This window comes from Trematomus bernacchii, unplaced genomic scaffold (assembly GCF_902827165.1).
Source record: "Trematomus bernacchii unplaced genomic scaffold, fTreBer1.1, whole genome shotgun sequence".
Classification (NCBI taxonomy): domain Eukaryota; kingdom Metazoa; phylum Chordata; class Actinopteri; order Perciformes; family Nototheniidae; genus Trematomus; species Trematomus bernacchii.
The window spans coordinates 19,438,722-19,460,604 of record NW_022987720.1 but is presented as its reverse complement, the minus strand read 5'-3'; the positions used below and the strand labels follow the sequence as shown (position 1 = coordinate 19,460,604).

At 40.9% G+C, this 21,883-nt stretch overlaps 2 protein-coding genes across 2 annotated transcripts; one reads left to right on the top strand and one right to left on the bottom strand.

The window, feature by feature from the left end:
- Positions 1-1,158: 1,158 nt before the first annotated feature.
- Positions 1,159-10,512, top strand: LOC117492768 (cytochrome P450 2K1-like). The gene is made up of 10 exons (XM_034143157.1): positions 1,159-1,563; positions 5,511-5,673; positions 5,849-5,998; positions 6,159-6,319; positions 6,760-6,939; positions 7,020-7,161; positions 7,828-8,012; positions 8,120-8,261; positions 8,345-8,643; positions 9,894-10,512. Exons 1-9 carry the CDS (start codon positions 1,354-1,356, stop codon positions 8,530-8,532), a joined length of 1,521 nt encoding a protein of 506 aa, XP_033999048.1. The 5' UTR covers positions 1,159-1,353; the 3' UTR covers positions 8,533-8,643; positions 9,894-10,512.
- Positions 10,513-16,104: 5,592 nt separating this feature from the next.
- On the bottom strand, positions 16,105-18,022 carry LOC117493347. Its single transcript, XM_034143857.1, has 3 exons — positions 17,877-18,022; positions 17,624-17,756; positions 16,105-17,402 (listed from the first exon to the last, which is right to left on the bottom strand). Exons 1-3 carry the CDS (start codon positions 18,020-18,022, stop codon positions 16,875-16,877), a joined length of 807 nt encoding a protein of 268 aa, XP_033999748.1. The 3' UTR covers positions 16,105-16,874.
- Between the last annotated feature and the right edge of the window lie 3,861 nt (positions 18,023-21,883).

Below are 21,883 nucleotides of genomic sequence, written 5' to 3'. Positions count from 1 at the left end.
TCTCATATTTTTAAGCCTCGATTTCTCCTTTCCCCCCCCCCTCTAACATCACCAGAAGTCATAATTTAAGGGGTCATTTCTCGAATTTTTTTTTCGGGGGGGTAAACCCCCCGGACCCCCCCGGTAGGTCACTTCCGGCAGGTCACTTCCGGTACGTCAAGAGCCCCACCAAAATAAAAGACCACCAGCCGCCACTGGTCTTGAGGTAATATGTCTAACTCCAGTGAAACCACCCCGGTTGATGATACTGATCACTGATTAATTTGCCTGTGGCCCTGAGAGATCCTCACACTGCAAATTAAGGAAACACATGCAAAAAGACACAACAGGGTAAAGAGGTTAACCTATTGCAAGATATCCTCACTCTACCCTGCCATGCATTGGTAAACAGACCTATGTTTATATGACTTTTTACAGACCAGTCAAACCGCTCCTTAAGTCTTCAGCCTCCAAAACATTAATCTCCAAACCCTCCTGTTATATTCGTTTTTTGTAACAGCAATAATATTCGTGGGTCAATTTGACCCAGTGCATGTTTAATTATCCAAAAATGGTCAGAAGCCCCAAAATCCAGATATTTTTTTGTACATAGTTTGTACCTTTTATTACTATCAATGAAATCAATATTTAGTGCAATTGTGTTATTCACCTCTCACAGATCATGGTTCCATTAGAATAAGTCACTTGTTTTTCACAAAACATATACATTCAAACACATTTTTCTATTTTCTTTTTTACATTGGAAAAACCTTGATATAAAATACATTAGTTTTGCATAACATAACATTTTTAAAATTACTTTTAAAATGTTCCAACTTGTTTTCCAATTGGTTGATGTTGATACATAGAGACGAGACACCTCTTCTGTTCAGGGTCAAATTGACCCGTTCACTTAGAATCAAGCCAAATGAATCATAAGGATTTGTATTGAAAGTATTTTATATAACAGCAATTAAGTGTGTGTGTGTGTGTGTGTGGTGTGTGTGTGTGTGTGTGTGTGTGTGTGTGTGTGGTGTGTGTGTGTGTGTGTGTGGTGTGTGTGTGTGTGTGTGTGTGTGTGTGTGTGTGTGTGTGTGTGTGTGTGTGTGTGTGTGTGTGTGTGTTTTCGTAGATTTTCAAACTTTCCAACGGGTCAATTTGACCCTGAATGTAACAGGAGGGTTAAAGTCCTTCTGCTTTGACTGCCAGGATTGGATCTGTGTCACAAACACCGTCCTCGTGGGCGGGGACCAGCCCATAATGCTCCTTTACCTAAAGCTCAGTCAACAACATTCCATATTATTTGTGCTTGCATGAGGAGCGTGAACACCACGGTGTTATCTGCAGGGCTAAGCACTGTCAACAGCAGAACAAATGTCTCTTTGGCACGATTTTGTTCTCATCTTTTTCTCTAATCCCACCACTTTGTTGGGGTTGGTGGCTCTCCTGCTCATCCTCTATCTTGTATCCAGTAGTTTAATCACCAAGGAAATAGGGAAGGGGCCCCCAGGACCGAGGCCTCTTCCCCTGCTTGGTAACCTGTTGCAGCTTGATCTCAAGAGACCCTACAAAACCCTCTATGAGGTGAGCTATCCTAAAGCAAATCCATTTTGATACAGTTGTTGTTGTTGGAGCTATATATCTCTTTATATTATGTAATACTTAAACATTTATGTTCTTGCTGTTTATAGTGTTTATTGTAAATGTAGCCTATTCCTAGTTATTGTCGTAAGTTAAAGTAGTTTCTATGCTTTTATTTTGAAGGCATGTTTGGGCACTGGGTGATTAGAGCACCTGGTGTAATTGTATATATTGGAGACAGGTGGTGGTGGGAGCCAGAGCACTAGTAGGCAAACGGTTTTTTTACCAGGGTTTTCCAGCCACAAGAAAGGAAAGCCATAGGAAAGGCTTAAGGAACAAACCATAGGAAACCTGTTGAATGATATTGGATCATAATAAAATGCACAAACGGATACTCTTGTCTAGACCTGGATCATTGCCCTCCGTAAGTTCCGCTAACTAGTGCCTCAGCGGCAGTGTTATTTTAAAGGGGACCTATCATGCAAAATGCACTTTTGTACGTCTTTTATACATGAATATGTGTCCCCGGTGTTCCAGGGAATGCACGTGTCAGAAAACACAACCCTCTCTATTTTCCTCCATACCCAAATCTCTAAAAAAGGGGCTGCAACGGATCTGATAAAAACTGATCCACATTTGAACACTTTACTGACGTCAGGAAAGTGGCGCTACGGCTATTGGGCCAACTCTCCACCTATCAGGGGAATGTGGGGTTGGGCCACGGCCGGCCATTACCGCTCAAAAGCGCTGGAGACGCTGTAGTACATATGCCAGGCCTGTAAGTGGCGCTGTAGTCTGCCACAAAAGCAACGAAGAAGACTTCCCGTGCATGGTTACCATGGTTACCCTTCTGTTTATTCTCCGCTGTGGCTTTTTTTCTTCCTCCCCGAGGCAAGCGTTTGCTCCTTCTGCTGCTTTAATTCAATGCAATCCCTCCCCGTCGAGGCAAGCACTGTAATTCTCTCCGGTTAGTCCACCAGCAGATGATAAACACCCACCTCTCCGCCTCTTCCAAGGAACAAGGGGACCGTGCGGCAGAGTTTCAGTTTCTTTCGCCGGTCAAGATGTCCGTTAAAGTTTAAATCTTCCGGACAAAATTAGAAAAGTGCCGGTCAAAGGTCTTCTTTGTTATTTATTGAGCTTTAAAGCTCCCATGTCATGCTTTTCCGGTTATTACCCGTCCCCTTGTGTGTTATGAAGGTTTTTATGCATGTAAACGGTGTGCAGAGTCAAAACCCTCAAAGTACACCCTGTAGCGAGTAAAACTCTAACACAGAAAATACCTCCCCAAAACGCCTCGTTGGAGATACGTCACTGCCCATTTGATTCTTCCGGGTACCGCCTGATGTCATGCGGTACCCGGAACGAAATGGACCAATCCCGAAGAGCTATGGCCACACCAGCAGCGTCGTGTTCCTCCTCCAGAGGTTCGAAGAACCGGCATTTCACAGACGAAAGCTTCCAAAACATTGCCCAGTTTGAGGCCGGATATGCACAGCTTGTTTGGACCGTTTGGAGCAGGGGAAGATCTGGGTATACAACCTGTAAGTTTGCATTGTTATTTGTGTATTTATCAAACAAGACTGTTTAAATGTGTAAACTGTGTTGGACTGCTAAGCCATTGACACAGTGCTAACTAAGTTGCTAGAGTTTCCATATATCAACTCTAATATCAGCAGATGGCCTTGCATACATGTATCTCATAGCAGGAGAATGTCTGCATTCACACACAAAATACCTATTGACAGTATACTCCGGGTGATTTGCCGGTCAGTCGCGAAACGTAATTACATTATAGCTGGCGTAGCGATCTAACACACGGAGCTAGAGCTAGTTTCGGTCAGAAAAACATTTTTGTGATGCTACGTTGCTAGCGTTTAAATATATCAACTACAATGTCAGCAGATGGCCTTACATGTTTGTCATGGCAGGAGAATGTCTGCATTCACACACAAAATACCTATTGACAGTATACTCCGGGTGATTTGCCGGTCAGTCGCGAAACGTAATTACATTATAGCTGGCGTAGCGATCTAACACACGGAGCTAGAGCTAGTTTCGGTCAGAAAAACATTTTTGTGATGCTACGTTGCTAGCGTTTAAATATATCAACTACAATGTCAGCAGATGGCCTTACATGTTTGTCATGGCAGGAGAATGTCTGCAGTCACACACACGGAATACTCATACAGTATACTGTACTGTGATTTACCGTACATTGTGACCGTACATATACTGCATGTAGCTAACGAGGCTAGCTGTATGCTAGCGCAAAACAATGTATTCATGCAAGTTACATTGTATGACCGAACGTAGCAGAATACCCGTATACGATTGCAATTATAAACACGTTATTGCTAGCCTAATATGAACCACTAGCTTTTGTTCATAGTAGTTTTATTACACTGCATTATAGTTGCCTTTCCTCCAAGCTAACGTTCATATCGTGTTAGCTACCAAGGTAAACAAAGCTAGGTTAGCATATTAGCAGGCAAGCTGTTCATTACACAACTACTACTAACGAATCTAAAACAACTAAGTTTCTCTAATATTTTATGATTTGCATTTGATTTCGTCCAGCCAGATCCTGGCGGACAATCCATGACGGGGAAGGGATTCTACTACTACTGAGGGTGCTAAAAGGCACCGCACCGACTGTGCGCAGGCAAGATGCGAGGAGGAGGAATGAATGATATACCGTGTGTATATATGTATATTTATGTTCATTTTGTACATTTCTAAAAATAAAGTTTAATGGAAATACTTAGTAGGCCTATCCTTTCTTCCCTGAATTCATATATAGCAAACCATGATTTGATTTCTCATCAAACAGTAGTAGTTTATAACGGGTAAAAATAACTTACTCTTTGTTATGAGAGTAGCTCGTAGGCCACAACGGAAAGACAAGGAGACATACACGAGTTTACAAAACCACGGCACATTTATTGTAGTAAATGCAGAGACAGGTGGTCGAGGGGAGAGGGTCGCTCAGTTCGTCCTTCTGCAGCCGCTTTGGAGAGAGACTCCGGGCCGCTGGGATTAATAGCACCGGCTACGGAGGTGTCCGTGATCGCGCTGATTACCCTCTTCAGCTCCACCCCACCGTAAGACAAAGGCCCTGAGGCCGTCACACTCTTCTATAACAACAGTTAAAAATATATATGTATATAAAATATACCGCTGTACCGACGCCATGATAAGACTGATGTTACGCTGAGAGCAGCCGGGAAAAGCACTGACATGGGCGCAGCCTCTCTGGTGGTTGACTAATCAGAACGAGTGGCCGAGCTGACCAATCGGAGCACACTAGGCTCACAGGGAGGGGGGGGCAAGAGCTCCAACGAGTCGTTTAGTGGAGAAAGTGAATACTGCTGAATACACATGCTTGACAGAGATGCTGTATGCGAAACCAATGTGAGTTTGGAAAATTGCACAGTATAAATCTATTTTAGTATACCTCAACAATGTAATTATGATCAGTGGAAATGGCCATGACATGGGCCCTTTAAAACAAATGAATAACGACTCTATATAATAATAGGCTATAATAAAACACGGAAGACAGAGATCTATTTTTCTCCCCCTCTTCTGACAGCCCAGCAGCTGTTCAGAGCGCGCTCCCCTCTCCTGTAGGGGGGCGTGGTCAGCTGCAGCTCACAGAATCAGCCCCGTGCAAAAACAGTGCTGGAGAACAGCAAATAGAGCGAAATGAGGCATGGCTTAAAATCATGATCTGTTTGGTATTTTGAAAACAGAAACGTATAAATATACCTTATATAGGTATGGCCCTACAATATATCATTTAAATATAGCATGATAGGTCCACTTTAAGTTAATTATCAGTTTTATTTCTATATGATTTTGGCCGCTACAGTTGTAGTGATTCAATTGCAGGTCATGCAAAAAAATGTTTACTTACGCCATCTCTAATTTTTTACATCTTTTAACAGCTTTCAAAGACATATGGGTCTGTGTTTACGGTATACTTTGGAACCAATAAAGTGGTGGTGCTGGCTGGATACAAGTCAGTAAAGGATGCTCTGGTCAGCAATGCAGAAGCGTTTGGAGAAAGAGAAATCTCCCCTATTTTTTATGACATGAATGAAGGTCACGGTAGGATTTACCTTTTCATAATCTTTAATATACAGTATCTTTCAAATAGAAAAAACATTGTAGTGATAATACCTACCATTTATTTGTGTGAGTCAAATTACACTTGAATATTGTGTTGAATAATACAGACATGACTACTACAGATTATATTTAACATGCATGTCATGTTTAAAAGGAATCCTGTTTGCAAATGGAGAATCATGGAAAGAGCTGAGACGTTTTGCCCTCAGCACCCTGAGAGACTTTGGCATGGGCAAAAGAATAGCGGAGCAAAAAATCCTAGAGGAATGCCACCATCTGACCCAAATGTTTGAAGATCACAAAGGTATGGAGTAAAAAGCATTTTTTTATTCATCACCCATGTTTTACAGTTTTGTTGTAGCAAAGGTAAATCATGGTGAGGTTCATTTTAATATTAAAAGGCTGCCCTCTTTGTTTTCTTCTGAAATCCTAATAATATCAGTATTCTCAATGCCATTTTACAGGGAAACCATTTGATACAGCGCGCCTGTTGAATTATGCAGCATCCAATATCATCTCCTCTATCGTGTATGGCAGCAGATTCGAATACAATGACCCCAGATTCAAGGAAATGGTCAGAAGAGCCAACCAGTCCATATGCATTGTTGGATCTGCACAAATCCAGGTAGGCCTCATACTGCTTCGGTTGAAAAATACATGATTTAGGGACAACATGAAAGCTTTTGTTCAATATTTTTGCAAATGGTCAACACCATAAGCTTTTAGCAGAAAGTCCAATGGAAGGTTTAGTACTGTCTTCAGGTCTTTTATACAGATTTGGGCTGGTTGGTGTAAGAAATGTGTGTGTTGTTGTATGTTTGGGTAAACATCCATTATCTCTTTAAAGGTGCTGGTGGAGCATCATTCTAGTATCAGCTTAAATAGTTGCTTTAGGGTAACATTTAACTGACAAAACAATAAAAGAATGATTGAAACTAAAGTATGGAGATGGGAAACGTTTATTTTACTGTATCAAATTACTGATCAGGTGTGTCTTAACATTGAATACACTGTACAGTATATATGTTGGGTGTGCATTTTCTTCATTAATCTTTGTTTTCACAGCTCTACAACATGTTTCCCAGGCTGGTCAGTTGGATAAATAACCGTCAGCTGATTTTACGAAATGTTGAGATGACCATAAGAGATGTCAAGGCTTTAGTCAAGAATCTGAAAGAGACTCTGAACCCTAGCGTCTGCAGAGGGCTTGTCGACCGTTTTCTGATTCGGAAGGAGAAAGAAGAAGTAAGACAACCTCACTGCATATGCATCAAACAAAGAGAACATTGTATTTTATAACAATATGTGGGTGCTCTTTCTCTCAGGACTCTTGTGTGAAGGACACTCACTACAACGAGAAGAATTTGATATTTACAATAACCAACCTGTTTTCTGCTGGTACCGACACTACAGCAACTACACTGAGATGGGGTTTGCTGCTTATGGCTAAATATCCGCATGTACAAGGTAAAAGAAAGATGAGGCTTGTAGGCGTGCATTTATATTTGCACCTGTGGATGCCCATCAAATAAATCAAGTTTCGATAGATTAAAATGTGGTTGTTTTTATATAAGTTCAAATATATATATATATTACGATAAACCATATATGCTGGAAACCACTTAAAGGGAAAGTAGCAGGCATTGAAATAAAGCTAAGTAAGTAACCTTCGGGAGATAACAAGAGTACAGTAGTTTTAGTCCTCCCTCTTAAGTCACTACCCTTTTGAAACCTTTTTTTTGCTTTTACCTTTTTTTCTATTTTTTACAGATTGTGTTTTTATGCAGGCTTTATTTTCAAGCTAATTTCAGGGAATACCAGTCTTACTTAAACTATATTACAGAAACATTTTCTTCTGTAGATTTCGAAGGCAGAGGAAATGTAACGCAAATTACATTCCCATCAGCCTCAGCTGCACTTTGCGTTTAGTGATTATAAACCATTATGGTAAACATGGTAAACGATACATCTGATATCATCGTCATTTTGAACAGGTTAGCATACTGACTTTAGCATTTTACCCCCAAAAGTACAGCTTCGCAAAGCCATTGGCAGGGATGTGAACTCTTAGTCAAGATACAAATAACTTATGAATATACATATTTTTAACAGTTATTGATTTTGTGTGTTCAGACCAGGTCCAGGAGGAGATGAGCAGAGTGATAGGAAGCCGTCAGGCAGGGGTCGAAGACCGGAAGAACCTGCCGTACACTGATGCTGTCATCCATGAGATACAGAGACTGGCCAACATTCTCCCCATGGCCATTCCTCATAAAACCAGCCGAGATGTCACCTTCCAAGGATACTTCATCAAAGAGGTCAGGTGTTAAGGTGTTTCAATACTTAGCCACAACAAAATATGCCGGAGATTCTCATTCTCTCCATACTTGTTATGATACACCTTGCTCTCCGCTTTTTCCTACAGGGGACTACTGTGCTTCCTCTTCTTACTTCTGTCCTGTATGATGAGAGTGAATGGGAAACACCACACACTTTCAACCCTTCCCACTTCCTGGATAAGGAGGGTAACTTTTTCAGGAGAGATGCCTTCATGCCATTTTCTGCAGGTACAAACTTTGTATTTAAATATATTACCATTCTAAAGATGCGATCCAGTTTAACTACATGCAAATCAATTTTTCTCTCAAAGGTCGCAGGGTGTGTCTGGGGGAGAGTCTGGCCAAGATGGAGCTGTTCCTCTTCTTCACCTTCCTCCTCCAGCGCTTTCGTTACACTCCTCCACCTGGAGTTACAGAGGATGAACTGGATCTCACTCCAGCTGTGGGCTTCACCCTCAGCCCGTCACCTCATGAGCTGTGTGCCGTTAGACGCCAATGAGTAATGGAGCTAGGGCACTGCATTATAACTGCTTGTAAAAATGAATTGTGTTTAACTGTTATTAATCAGCTAGCATTTGTCCTATTCTCATGAAGTTGTCTGAAATTGTATTTTAGTGGGAATGCTGACACAGCATTCCAACTATCTGTTATGCTACGCACAAAATTCTTTATTATTCCGCCGGGTTATTTTGCGCCATTTCTCCTCCCACATTGAACATCGCAGAAACTCCGTTCAAACATCAAAACGTTCAGCTCGGTCGGGAATCAATAGCTATTACTTTTATCATTCATAACTTTCATAATTCCAGAGATACATCCCATAATACATCCCATTTTTAACATGGAAGTCAATGGAGAAACTCTTCAGACTTCAACAATCTTCATGCAAATTCAACTGCTAACTGCTCCTTCAACTGCTAACTGCTCCTTCATAATGAATGTTACACATCTTTCTGACATTATTCGTGTAACACAACTTTTAAATCTGATTCTTACTTTTAGAGATATTAAACATTGTTCAGACCTTGGTAAAGAGGCCTTCTTCAGATTTTAGAGTGTGTGATGTCACAGCTAGAGTGGAGGACAGATTTAATTTTGCCTTCATATTTTCTTTTAAACCTGCCATAATTTCCAAACCCTACATTCCTGAGACATAATTTTTCATGACAAACGTAGGAAAACATCTCGTAGCTTGAAAGATAAAAAAAATTAAGCAAAATAATTAAAGAAAATGCCTCTTGAGGGCATGAAGTGACAAAAACGTTCAACATGTCTCCATTAAAACCCATTGTAAGTTCAGCCTCACCTTTCCCCACCACAGCAGCCGCACACCTTTTAGTTAATCTGCCAAAAAGGCCACATTATTAATCCGAAAGTACACAAAAAGTACACTTCAGATGCTCAAGTTCCTTGACATGCTTCACGCTTTGAAATTTCGTCAAATCTGACATCTTCTTACCATATGCCGTTTCCATGGAAACGCATCCCTCGCCATAAAACGGTGGCGGTTTTCTCATAACTTCAGTGAAAATGCTCCAAACGGACCAAAACTTCACAGGTTTGGTAACGATGCAGCCATCAACGCATCTAAGCGTATTATGGGATGTCATCAAATGCTGTTGGCATGGCGACAGATCATTCGCCATCAAGTTAGTTCAAAAGTTTGCAGTTCAAATATTCTGCTGCTTTTCCAAGCCTTTTTACTTTCTTTTCTTCTCTCATCACACATTCAAGCCCCCAGTGTTCATGTATAATTTCAATTTAAATTCTTCACTTTACATTTCAGCACAGCAGTTTAGCGTCAGCTTTTCAGCTTAAAGCATTCCCACTAGCAATTTCTTCAGGAATTGCATTCTCTAGTTTAGAAATAATGTTATGTTACTATAACATTTTTAGAACTGCCTCTTCATACAGCTGATACCTCATGTTTATCTTCAATGTACAATCAAGTGCATTTATTTACCAATCTTATATTTTTGTCACCATTTTTTACCTTGAAAATAAATACTTGGGTGGGGTAGGTAAGTTTGAGAAACCTGATTGAGATACTGAGCCGGTTAAGAGCATTCCATGGAATATAACAAAAAGTGTATCTCGAGCCGGTTTCTCAAACTTACCTACCCCACCTTTAATAATTAAAAGAAAATTCTGGATTCAAGCGTTGTGCTTCTGCTTGCTAACTTGCTAAAAAGTACACACAGGTCCTTGATCAGTTGATCATTCATTGCTGCCCATTGTAGGCCTACTTCTCTAGAAATAAAAGGACTATTTTGTTTGCATACAGTAAGCACAGTGTAGGTTGATTTAAATAGGTTTATTTTGTGCCGTTGAGATGGTGGTGAAGAACTTAAGATAGCTCTCAGCCTAAAAGCATCCAAGAACTTTGAGTGAATTGAGAAATGCTGTTTGTTTGTTTGTAACAAATGCTTAACTAGCCAAATAGTCCCACCAAATAAACACTAAGATTTTTGTGACCAGCTTTTGTTTATTTCAGTTTTTTATCTTCATATTTGTTTTTCCTTTTTGCCGTGGGGGGACAAAAATCCTCCTTGGGTTTCTTGAAATGCGCTATATAAATCCAAATTATTTGTATTATTATTTAGGCTTCTTCTAAAGTTATGAGTCATTGAACTCATAAAATGCTCACTTTGTGTTAACAAACCTTAACTGTGTCTTACTTTCCACACGCATATGTGCAGCTTTGTGTTTTTTATTTAAGTTGTGAAATGTGGTTTCAGGTTCTTGTCAAGGTTGGGGAAAATCAGGACCCAAATGCAGGATGAGTAGAAGCGGGTTTTAAACAAAAAGTGAGCTTTATTTAACAAAAAAACTGTTGACCATGAAGAAACAAGAATAAATCCAAAAACTGGTAGCATCTAGACAAAAACTGACAGGAACAAACAGAGGTGCAAGGAGGACATGAAAGAAGAAGATCAGACAAGGGCAACGGGTGAACACAAATGAGGCACAATCAGACACAGGAGGGCAAACACAGGAAGACCAGACACAGGGAGAACAGGATTTCAAAATAAACCCATTACTAAACACACAAAACTAAAATCATGACAGTTCTAGGCTTTTACATATACTGGTTCTATCCATGGCTCAAAACAATTTAGCATATTCTTGTTTTTCTCAATCTACTCTTTGAATATCCTGCCTGTATTCACCAGATCTTGCATTTGAATTGCTTAATCATGCCTGGCAGATTGATTAGATCTGTGATGGGCTTACTGACCTGCTCATTCACACCTAAACAAGTAGCCTTTGCAAAAGGAGGTGAGGACTTTGTGGTCCAAAGCCCCATAAGAGAGGAAGAGAAAGGCTACATCTTGACAGAAACTTGAGGAAAAACTAGAAGACCTGTATGGGACAATCAAGCATTTATTTCTTCCCTGAACACTGAAAACAGCTGTTCGACGACAATATTTTCTAAAGGAAGTCAAGTCCCGGTGACAACAGGATCATGTTCTTAAAGTCCTAATTATTATACAAACATGTTCAAAGGAGTACACGTTACAAGGCCGTGCGGGGGGAGCTGCCAGACCCAGATGTCCTCAAAGTCAGCGAGGTATACAAGGATCTCAGCAGACATCGCACCTCTGATCACCACCATGGCTATAAGTGTGGACGTGCCACTGGTTAGCTCCACCTTTGGAAAAGTTCAGGAAGGTAGCCCTATCTCATACCAGCATCCACTACCCCTTAGCCGGGTTATAGTGCGTCACCCAGATGCCCCTCCACCACCACCTCTACCTGTGGATGGCTATAGGCTGGAGCCTACCACCTGTGAGTTTGTGTGCAGTCACCAACAGCACCTCCATCTACTTGCGACAACATTGCTCATGGCAAGGAAAATCGAGGTGGCCACAAGGGAGCAGAGCGACAGTGTGGAATGGCACCGTGTTAGGAGGCCAAGAATAACTTCTTCCCGTTTCAGGGAAGTATGCCATGTTCGAGGTCAGAGTTCGGCTGAAAACTTGGCACAACGGATTCGGAAGGGAGTGGCGCAAACGGCGTCAATGAAGAGGGGACTGGCACTGGAACCGGTTGCCATCCAGGATTACTGCCGGATTAAAAACACCAATTATTGGCCGTGTGGGTTTGTCATTCACCCAGATGCCCCCTGGTTAGGGTCATCTCCTGACGGTCTGGTGTTTGACCCAACTGAGAGCCCACCTTTTGGACTTGTTGAAATAAAATGCCCAAATGCAAAAAGTTATGTGGACTGTAGCTACTTAAAAATGCAAAGTGGCACATTAAAACTGAAGCAGTCTCATAGCTACTATTGGCAGGTGCAAGGCCAGCTCCTACTCCCAGGGATGGAGTGGTGCGATTTCGTAGTTTTTGCAGAGGAGGATATCCTTATACAGCGTATCTGCAGAGACTGCGAGGTGGCTACAACCATTAGGGAGAAGGGAGATTATTTTTATTTTTATTTTTACATGGACTGATATGCACTACACCAGGGGTTCCCAACCCCCGGTCCGCGGACCGGTACCGGGCCGCGGAGGTGTTACTGCCGGGCCGCGAAATAGCTGTGAGTTTATCGTAATATTTGCAGAATTATAAATATATAAAATATTTTTTTCAAAAAGTGTTTAATTTTCGCACCTATGCCACCGGTCATATTATTTCATCCAGTAGCTAGTTAATCTTTCACCAGAAAACGGTTGAAAATGGCTTTTATGATGTTCCGAGGGATTCGGCGACTCAGCCTAAGGTCTCAGCCTCTTGTGCGCACAAGAATGTTACCGGTGCGCCAAGTAGGAAGAGGAGCGCACAGGAGACAACCGTTTGATTGCAGACTGTTATGTTTATGTGGGGAAATGGTGGTGCATACATTATTTGAGATATATTTCAAACTCTGACTTCATTTTAAGGACATGTCGGCCAGGGGTGTAAAGCTATTTGTTTAAGCACCGGATTGGCAAAACAGGAGAGTAAACCAGTCTGCCTTGATCTATGAATTAATGTCCGAGACTCTCACGATCTGCTGCCCGCAGCTGTTTTATAGAAGGAAACCCTCCTTCATGAAATGGCTGCAGCATCAGGAGGCAGCGGGACGTATACTCGGTAAACAGTGGCGTTTTTATATGTACAAAAGTGGTGGGGCACAAAAAACTTAGATGTCTAGCTTCTGCAGTGACGTGCAGTGAGGTTCATGGCTGGTGAGGCACTGGCACTGACTCTTCAGGTTTACAAATATTATATTTTGACCTAAACCAAAATATAATATTATTTTCAAAAGCTTTTTTTGTCTGATGCTTCGATTAATTTTAAACAGACAGTTCAACAAAAGGATACCCAAAAAATTTAATTTTATCATTTAAATATTGAATTGTTCTCTCTTAGTAAGATCCCATTTTCAATAAAATTGCGGTCTTACCTTGACTTGAAGATGAAGTCCATTTGCCTATCCTTCTGGACAAAAATTTCTATAACTTTTTTGTAAAAGTCCTCCTTATCTTCTTGTAGTTTCAAACGTCTATCATAAATCTAATCGATAGATTTATGATAAAAAAATTATAAAAGTAGGGTAGACATGTGGATGTTATCCGGCTGAACAAAACGTGCATTTTTGTTCAGCCGGTACGTTTCCCACAGATCTTATTTCGAGCTATTTTCTAAAATCCTATGGAGAAACCTCATTGCTTTTTTGCAGCTTACTTCCTGGTTTTAGGACGCGTCACTGCAGCTCTCTCATCTCCTCTTCACACAGCACACTTTTCGCGGTACACGTACTTACAGCCAATCAGCTCTGAATGATGTGAGATGACGTATGGTGGGGATGGCAGCTCTGTGCCCCTAAGGACTTTTTTTTTTTGCCACACACATTACATTGAAAAATACTCTGAGCATGCGCAGTATAGTTTTTACAGTCACCGTTCACTTTGACAGTGAGAGGGTGGGGCATGGTCAGGTTTTGTCCCACATGGCTCAAAACGGCACTGTAGACACTAATTAGAACACAGACTAAAACAGCAATGTACAGACGAATCAGATGATTAAACATGACCTTAAAATATATTTTATATATTTTTTTATTTCTTTTTTTGCATCTCTTTGCATTTTTTGTAATCATTATGTGTAATACTTTCTGATGACACTAGGTGGGGCTGTGCCCCACCTGCCCCTAATGACCAGTCGCCACTGTCGGTAAAGAGCTGTGCCTTTTTACGCACCGCCTTCGCTGTGTTTAACTTAATCAGAACAGCTTAAGAGTGACTGCAGGCTGCTACGTGTTAACCACACACACCTCTACCATGGATGTATAATAAGAACTGGATACAGCGTGGGAGGCGGGGCCTCATTAATTCCTATGAGAGTTGCTCATTCGCGCATGATGATAAAATGGCCCAACTTTTGAGAGAGCGAAACGTCACAGATTACCCGGCATGCCTGAGAAGTACCCGTATGTGCGCTCATAGCGCATGCGCAACTTTAACCATGCCCCCCAAAATGCTCGTTCACATCAAGCACGTCAATTTGCGTACACGTAACAGCACCGCACGTTCATGACAGCATGGTAATGTTTGTTATGATAGATTTGATATTAACGAGGCGGCAGTTAGCAGCTAGCGGTTAGCTAGTAATTATGCTAATTTACACATCAATCGTTATGTACTTTTATATTACGCTGTAACAGGATCTAGTGATATCCAAGCAACAGAGCTTCATTTAGCAGGAAAGAATTATTGCTGTGTATATATATATATATATACACAGTGCAATAAGCTTCTTAGTGCAATAAGAAGCTACAGGGACGTTAATCTACGTCGGTAATATTAACTTTATTTAATACAACATTTACGGTACAAGATTTAATCATACAGCCCATGTAGTATAATATTTTACAAATGATGAATTACAGCAAACATGTGCAATATATCCATTATTACAGCTCTGTGGGCTGGCAGTAAGGCGATATGGGTCCGTTCTTATTGTGCATCCATGGGTAAAGATAAACGCATGTAGTGCTGAACACGTAACATGAACGTGCCGGGCGGCGCGGTCCCGTGGGTTAGATGCGCGTTCATAATGCAGAGGGAAATAACTCTCAGAATAACGTTATTAGCACATTTTACAACTTGAGGAACGAATGTTTTTAATAAGGGCTATACAAGTGTTCATACTGGGTAGTTTATTTAGTTTAAAAAAAATTATCCAACGATTTACAGACCACTCTTTCCCCATGTAAGTCAATGGGAAAAAGTGTTTCCGGGCCTGGCAACCAAAAGGAAGTGTAGTACCGCCGTTTGGCCAGCACGAATATTTTCATCAGAGTCCGGCGCACTTCCTGGGGGCTTGACCTCTACACACATCTCTACACACATTGAACTGCCCGATTACTCCCCCTTTTATTAGTTTTATGAAGGAGATGTCCAGTCAGTCACCAAGGCGCATGATGTGTGTGTGTATGTGCTCTGCTCAGCTCAGCTCTGTGTGTTCGGTGTGTTTGTGTCTGTCCGACACCGGCATATATGCGGCTGTTCCCAAAATAAATTAGTTTAATCTTAATCTCGATGTAGTGCTAAATGCTGTCGGGAGTGCACCGGAACGAACGACACTATCATAATATCTTCTGAAAACAAATGCCAGTGTCACACACACACACACACACACACACACACACACACACACACACACACACACACACACACACACACACACACACACACACACCCTGGCGACCGGACATCTCCTTCATAATGCGCCTTCTCCTCGTTTTCCCAGCATTCACTGGATTATCCGTAAATCATACAAACAAAACCAAAACGTTGATTTATCTGTTTTCCCGTTTTGGTTTAAAAACTGAATAACGTCGGTTTTTTGGTTTTCCGAAAAACCAAAAAACAACACCGGTTCTTTTTTAAACTTTGTTAATATGTTTTGGATGCATATTGTTCTAGTATTTGTTCAGGCTGTTACATACAATTAGCCTCTGTTGCTACCTGCTGGTGGTGAGTAAATATTAAAATCAGTTAAAATTGACAACCGGTCCGCGATTTTTTTTTAATGTATCTACCGGTCCTTGGCACAATAAAGGTTGGGAACCCCTGCACTACACTACATTAGTGTACCACACTACATCACACTACATTACTGATCTAACATGAATATTTTCCTGTATATAGTTCTTTCAATTGCTAAAACCAGAACCAAGTGTGTTCTATAAGTCAAAAAGATCCTTTAGTCAAAGGACCTATGTGAGGAAGAAAGGGGTGTTTATTGGCAGACATTTAATGTCATATGACGTTATTCATTAACAAAAGTTGTGGATGCTAACTAACTTATCTTGCATTGATCTGTTCATCTGTTACATAAACTAGCATTACTTAAATATGCAGAGACTAATTGAAATGTTTAAATATGTATTTTTTTCCCCCCGATATAACATCAACCTATGTTTTGTAAAAGTGTATTAAATGAATCTGTAAAATGTTATCATATTGTGGATTTATTATATTATGTATTGTCCTATGTTATTTTTGTGTGCATTTGTTTTGAGGTTATAATTCATTAGTACCTAAACATAGTATGGTATGACTGCTTTTTGTAATGACCACAATGAAATACACAATTGGTTTGGGAGCAAGAAATCTTTTAATCATTGCTGCCCAGGCTTGCCCATGCTTTCACCAGTGGTCCGTTCTGGTAGTTGACCAGGAAGCAAGCCACATTGAAAAGCTCCTCAATGCTTCCACACACAGACAGTGGTATGGCTTTGTCAAAGAGTTTGTTCTCTTTGACCCTTCTGATGCACCTCTCCACATGGACCCTCAGACGTGCAATGGATTGAGTCTGCCTGACATCCTCCCTGCTCATTTGGGGTTTTTTTTACAGAAAGGCAGGCCGGTAAACTTTGCACTCAACCAGATTGTCCACAAGGAACCCTTTGTCGACCATTATTGCCATGTCTGGTGTGAGCAGGCTCACGATGCCAGACAGCTTGAAAATCTCCCGGTCACTCATAGATCCTGCATACAGGCCAGACACAAATGTAATGGCACCATGTGGTGCCATGCCGATCATGGCCTTGAATGTAGCATGCGACTTGTATGTTGAAAACACCTCACTCTGCAGCAGGAGAGATGATGGAGTCTGGCAGAATACTTCAGTGCAGTCAAGCACCACTTGTGTGTCAGGGAAAGCTGAAAACTCTGGTGGAAGGTGAGCTCTGACAACTTCGCGTGGGATCCACAGACGTTGGCTTCCAAGCAGTTGGTATAGGAAGTGTGTCCAGGTGGAAATAATTCTGCTGACTGTGGTGCGGTGAATGCCAAACCGTTCTGCTAGATCCCTCAGATGTAGGCCCACTGACAGGTGCATGAGGAACAGCAGCAGCTCATCTATGGGTGGAAGTTTCTGTGAAAACAAATAAGTGTTAGGCATACTGTAGATACTGTTATAGGGAGACCGGGTACAGTTGTAACACATTTTCCGTGTGTGTGGCATGTGTGTGTGTGTGGCATGTGTGTGTGGCATGTGTGTGTGTTGTGTGAGTGATGTGATGCACTTGTTAAACGGTGGTATAGTGCGCAGCGTGCATAATTATTAATATACATCCATGCTTGTATGCTGCATACCGTTGTTGTTGGTTGAGAGGAATCCGAGCTGCTGGCAGAGGATGCCTTGGCGTTGGTGATCCGCACCATCTTGGTGTTGGCTGCTGGCTCCACCAATTTCCAAAAGGCAAGGAAATGCTTGTATGTGGCAAATCTAAGAATGTAATATTGTTCATGTTAGACATTGTTTTGTTTCTTAAATTAGCTTCCCCAAATGAAAGGTATTTTTCAAACTAGTGGCCATAACAACATCCTGATAGCCTTATAAACAAACCTGGTGTAGAAACGAATGTCCTCGTCCGACCCTGCCAGGCGTTGTATCCCGAAACGAGATCGCAGTTGTAACACTTCCAGCTGGTGTTGGAGCTCCCTAATCTGACTTTTCAAGGCTTCGTTCTCGTCGGCCACCTCATTTGCCATCACTGCCGTCGCTGGATTTAAACAGTACTCATGATCAGGCAGCGCAACTGTTTCCACCTCGTACTCAGCTGTCAAGTCCGGGGTGGGGCTCTCTGCCCTCGGCCGACGCTCCCAAACATTTCGCCTTGGTGTAGGTAGCTCGTAATTATTCCATGAAAAGAGAACCGGTGTAGCTCCTTTCTGTACTCTGTGCAGTCCTCCAGCTGTGACCAATAAGTCTCCTGGTCGAAAATGCCTACTGCACACACGGGTATTTTTTGTGGGGCTGAAATTGTCCCTACGGACCTTGATCAGCCACTGAGCCTTTACCTCAGCATCAATGGGAAATGCATGGAAACTTATCTCCCAATTATAACGGGCCGAATTCGTACACAGTGGCACACAGCAATGTAGTGCCGACTTTCTTACCCGCTGGAAGGCCAATCGCTTTTCTTTACCCCGAAATCCGCTCATTCTTGCTCTTGGTGTGTCATAACAAACTGTCAAACTGTCAAACTGTCAAGCTGTAAAAACTCTGTACTCAAACCGGAAGTACTCGCCCCACACCCACCCGCCGGAAGTTGATAGACGCCATCTTGTGCACAGAGCCTATAGAGTGGCGAAGTCCCTCCCCTTCCGGTGGACCTCCATGGGACCTTATTTCGGAAAAATTATGTATTGAAGTCAATGGAGAGAGAAAGATTATCTTTCGATCCCGTTTGAATTGTGCCACGAATTACACATATGTTGTTTGTCAATTTAAAAGATAATTTTGCAAGTCAAAAAAAAAAAAAATGTGTCGTAAAACTGTGAAGTAACACATTTGTTTGTGTGAAACGCTCAATGAACTACATCTCTGGTCAACAACACACGTCACCAAGATGGCCGTCACCACTGTCTTGTCAACACAACGATTGACTACCCTCACTATCACCACAATGAAACACGTCCTGAAGAATGTCATGCAAAGCTGCCTGCCTGCCTTCCTTTGATTCTCTCTGAACTGCCTGGTCGTTTTAATGTTTAATGTCAACCATTTGTGCAGATAGCATGAAGTAGAGAAGATCGCTAGCGTTAGCGTTAGCATTTCTCCCCCGGGCTTAAATTGTGTATTATAGAATGATCACACCGGTGACAGTACTCTTCAAAGGGTTCACGAAATATGACTACTACTCTTACTGTTTAACATTGTGGGTTACTTAATGTTACTTCATGTTAAGGCTAATAAAAATGACAAGGCTGTAATGCTAACTAACGTGCTAGCTACTAGCTAGCTTGATCCAGAGTACTCCTGGTCCTTTCATCAGACGGGAAGCGAAAGAATGAGCAAGACCCATTGCTCAGTGGCGAGCCGTCAGGGCCCTCTAGGCCCTCTGTGAGGGCCTAAGATATTCCAAAAAATAATATTTAAAAACATTAAAAAAAATATATATTTTTTTAATATTATTTTTGTTATATTTTTCATTAGTTTTACCGAAAAAAAACTTGATTTAATAAAATAACATTTCCAAATAAATAAATCCTTCGAATCTGCCTGTTCAGTCTCTGTTTGAATGTGGGTTACATGAAAGAAGCTCACCTGGCCCTCTCTGCGATTCACAGAGGGCCCGCTATAGTAACTGAACGAGAGAGTAATGTCAAATGACAGTACAATTGACCAATCATATCTTCCCTCTAAATGGGTGGGTTTTATTATCGCGGACTAGATGACAAGTTCCGCCCGCTGTGAAATTTTTCTTGTTTCCATAGCAACAACAACTTCCTGTCAACAGCGTGAACTCGCCTTCAAAATAAAAGCATGCCAAATTACACTTAAGACATACAACTGCAACGAAAGTAACAAACACAATGCAATATCATTTTCAATGTCAAAGAACACAAATTGGGTTCACAGGTGTTGTTTTGTGTGGTAGAGGGTCGCTGTCATTGATGCGTTTTGCACCCTGGGCCGTTGTTTTGATATTCCGCTGAAGTATACGCTGTGACGTAATAACTATTTTTTTTTTTTTTTTCGAGGGAAGGGGTGGGGGTCAGAGGGCCTAGGTATAAAGCTCACGGCTCGCCACTGCCATTGCTGGTATAATAACAACCTGGTACTAAGCACACAGGCATCTTGTTAAAGTTATCTTATCTTAGCCAGCGCCGTATAGATAGATTATATCTATATGGCGCTGATCTTAGATCTTAGTGGAGGAAAACAATTGTGACATCACTTACGCGACTCTGGGATTTGTAGTCTTTCTAGTTACGTATTTTTCATAATCTTATATTTCAACAGTTTTACGACAAACTGTGACTTTTTTGACATGGAAATTATTTTTTAAGATTGACAAACATCATATGTGTAATTCATGGCACAATTCAAACGGGATCGAAAGATAAGTTTTCTCTCCCCATTGACTTCAATGCATAATTTTTCCGAAATAAGGTCCCATTACCCGGAAGTAAGTGGGCGTGACTTCGCCACTCTATAGTATGAAGCTGCAGCGTCGGAGGCTGCACTCTCAGGACAGCACTCTCAGGACCGCACTCCCAGGACCCTAGTGGTTTTGCAACATCGCCACCTAGCGGATTGGATGACCGCAAAAGTAGACATTGTAATGCTTGTTATTAACCATCTAAAAATGCATGAAAATCGCAAAAGTAGACATTTACAAGCATGAAAATATGTTTTTATTATTATTATTATATTTATTATTGTTTATTTAATAAAAAATGTACAACAACAATTTGTTGTTAATATCAAATGTATTTTGTATGTCAGATGTAAAAAGATAGTCTTTTATATTTGTCTTATCAAATTTGACATACAACGTAAATATATATATATTGTAGTAATAATGATATCATCTATTTATAATTGTAAATGTATATTGTATGTAGACATACATTTATTATATATATTTTTTTATTGTATTACACGTTCAAAATAAATCAAATCAAATGTGTCTTTGAAGAGGTGCTAGATTACTGAAAAACAACTGTTAGTGTGTTTATGCACCAGGCTGCAAAAGATAAACATGCAATTTGACCGAGAGGCATTTCAGTGCAGAATACATTTATTGGGCACAATTTCCACACTGGATTCTTCAATCTGCTGTTGGTCTGCTGTTGACCACCTTCTCCTGGGAGATATCCATTCTGGCACTCTGTCGTGGCACTCTGAACACTGGCTGAAGGGTTCCCTCGAGCAAGCTTCTGGCCTCCAGAGTCCAGAAGGCAAACCTTTGGCCATGCCTTTGAAACAATAAGAACAAGATGTAATCTAAAGTATTGCATAGGGAAAGGCTAAGGCATTGGTGCACAATTGATATGCATTAATAATCTCAACAGATATTGCCATCCAGAGTCTTACAGCTCTTGTTACTGATGGTCTACTGATCTGTAGATGGTTAACCTAATATAACTAACAGATGTTCTATTGACATGCTACTGAGTTTGTTGAGAGATTGTAGATAATCTACAAGTGACCCTTAAAATAAAGTGTTACTGAAATTAAAACACACATATTGTTAAGGGCTTTCATACCCTTGTATTTGAAAACGCTCCATGAGAATAATAATAACTGACTAAAACACCTCATGCAATATTGCAAAACATGTCAAAATGATGAGACTGTCTGATAAACAGTAAACAGGCACAGTTAAGATTATTTACAATGAATTCAAATAGTAATACAATGACTATTAAAGAAGCATTTACACTGAAGACAGAAGGCTTAGGCTACTGCTGATTTAATGTAGCGGACAGACAGATCATATTGACATGCTTTTGTTATCCTTTGAAGTTTAATTAATTAGCTGACTATAATTAATGATCAGAGTTGGGAAGTTTACTTTTTTTAAATGTAGTAGGTTACAGATGACTAATTACCCTGTTAAA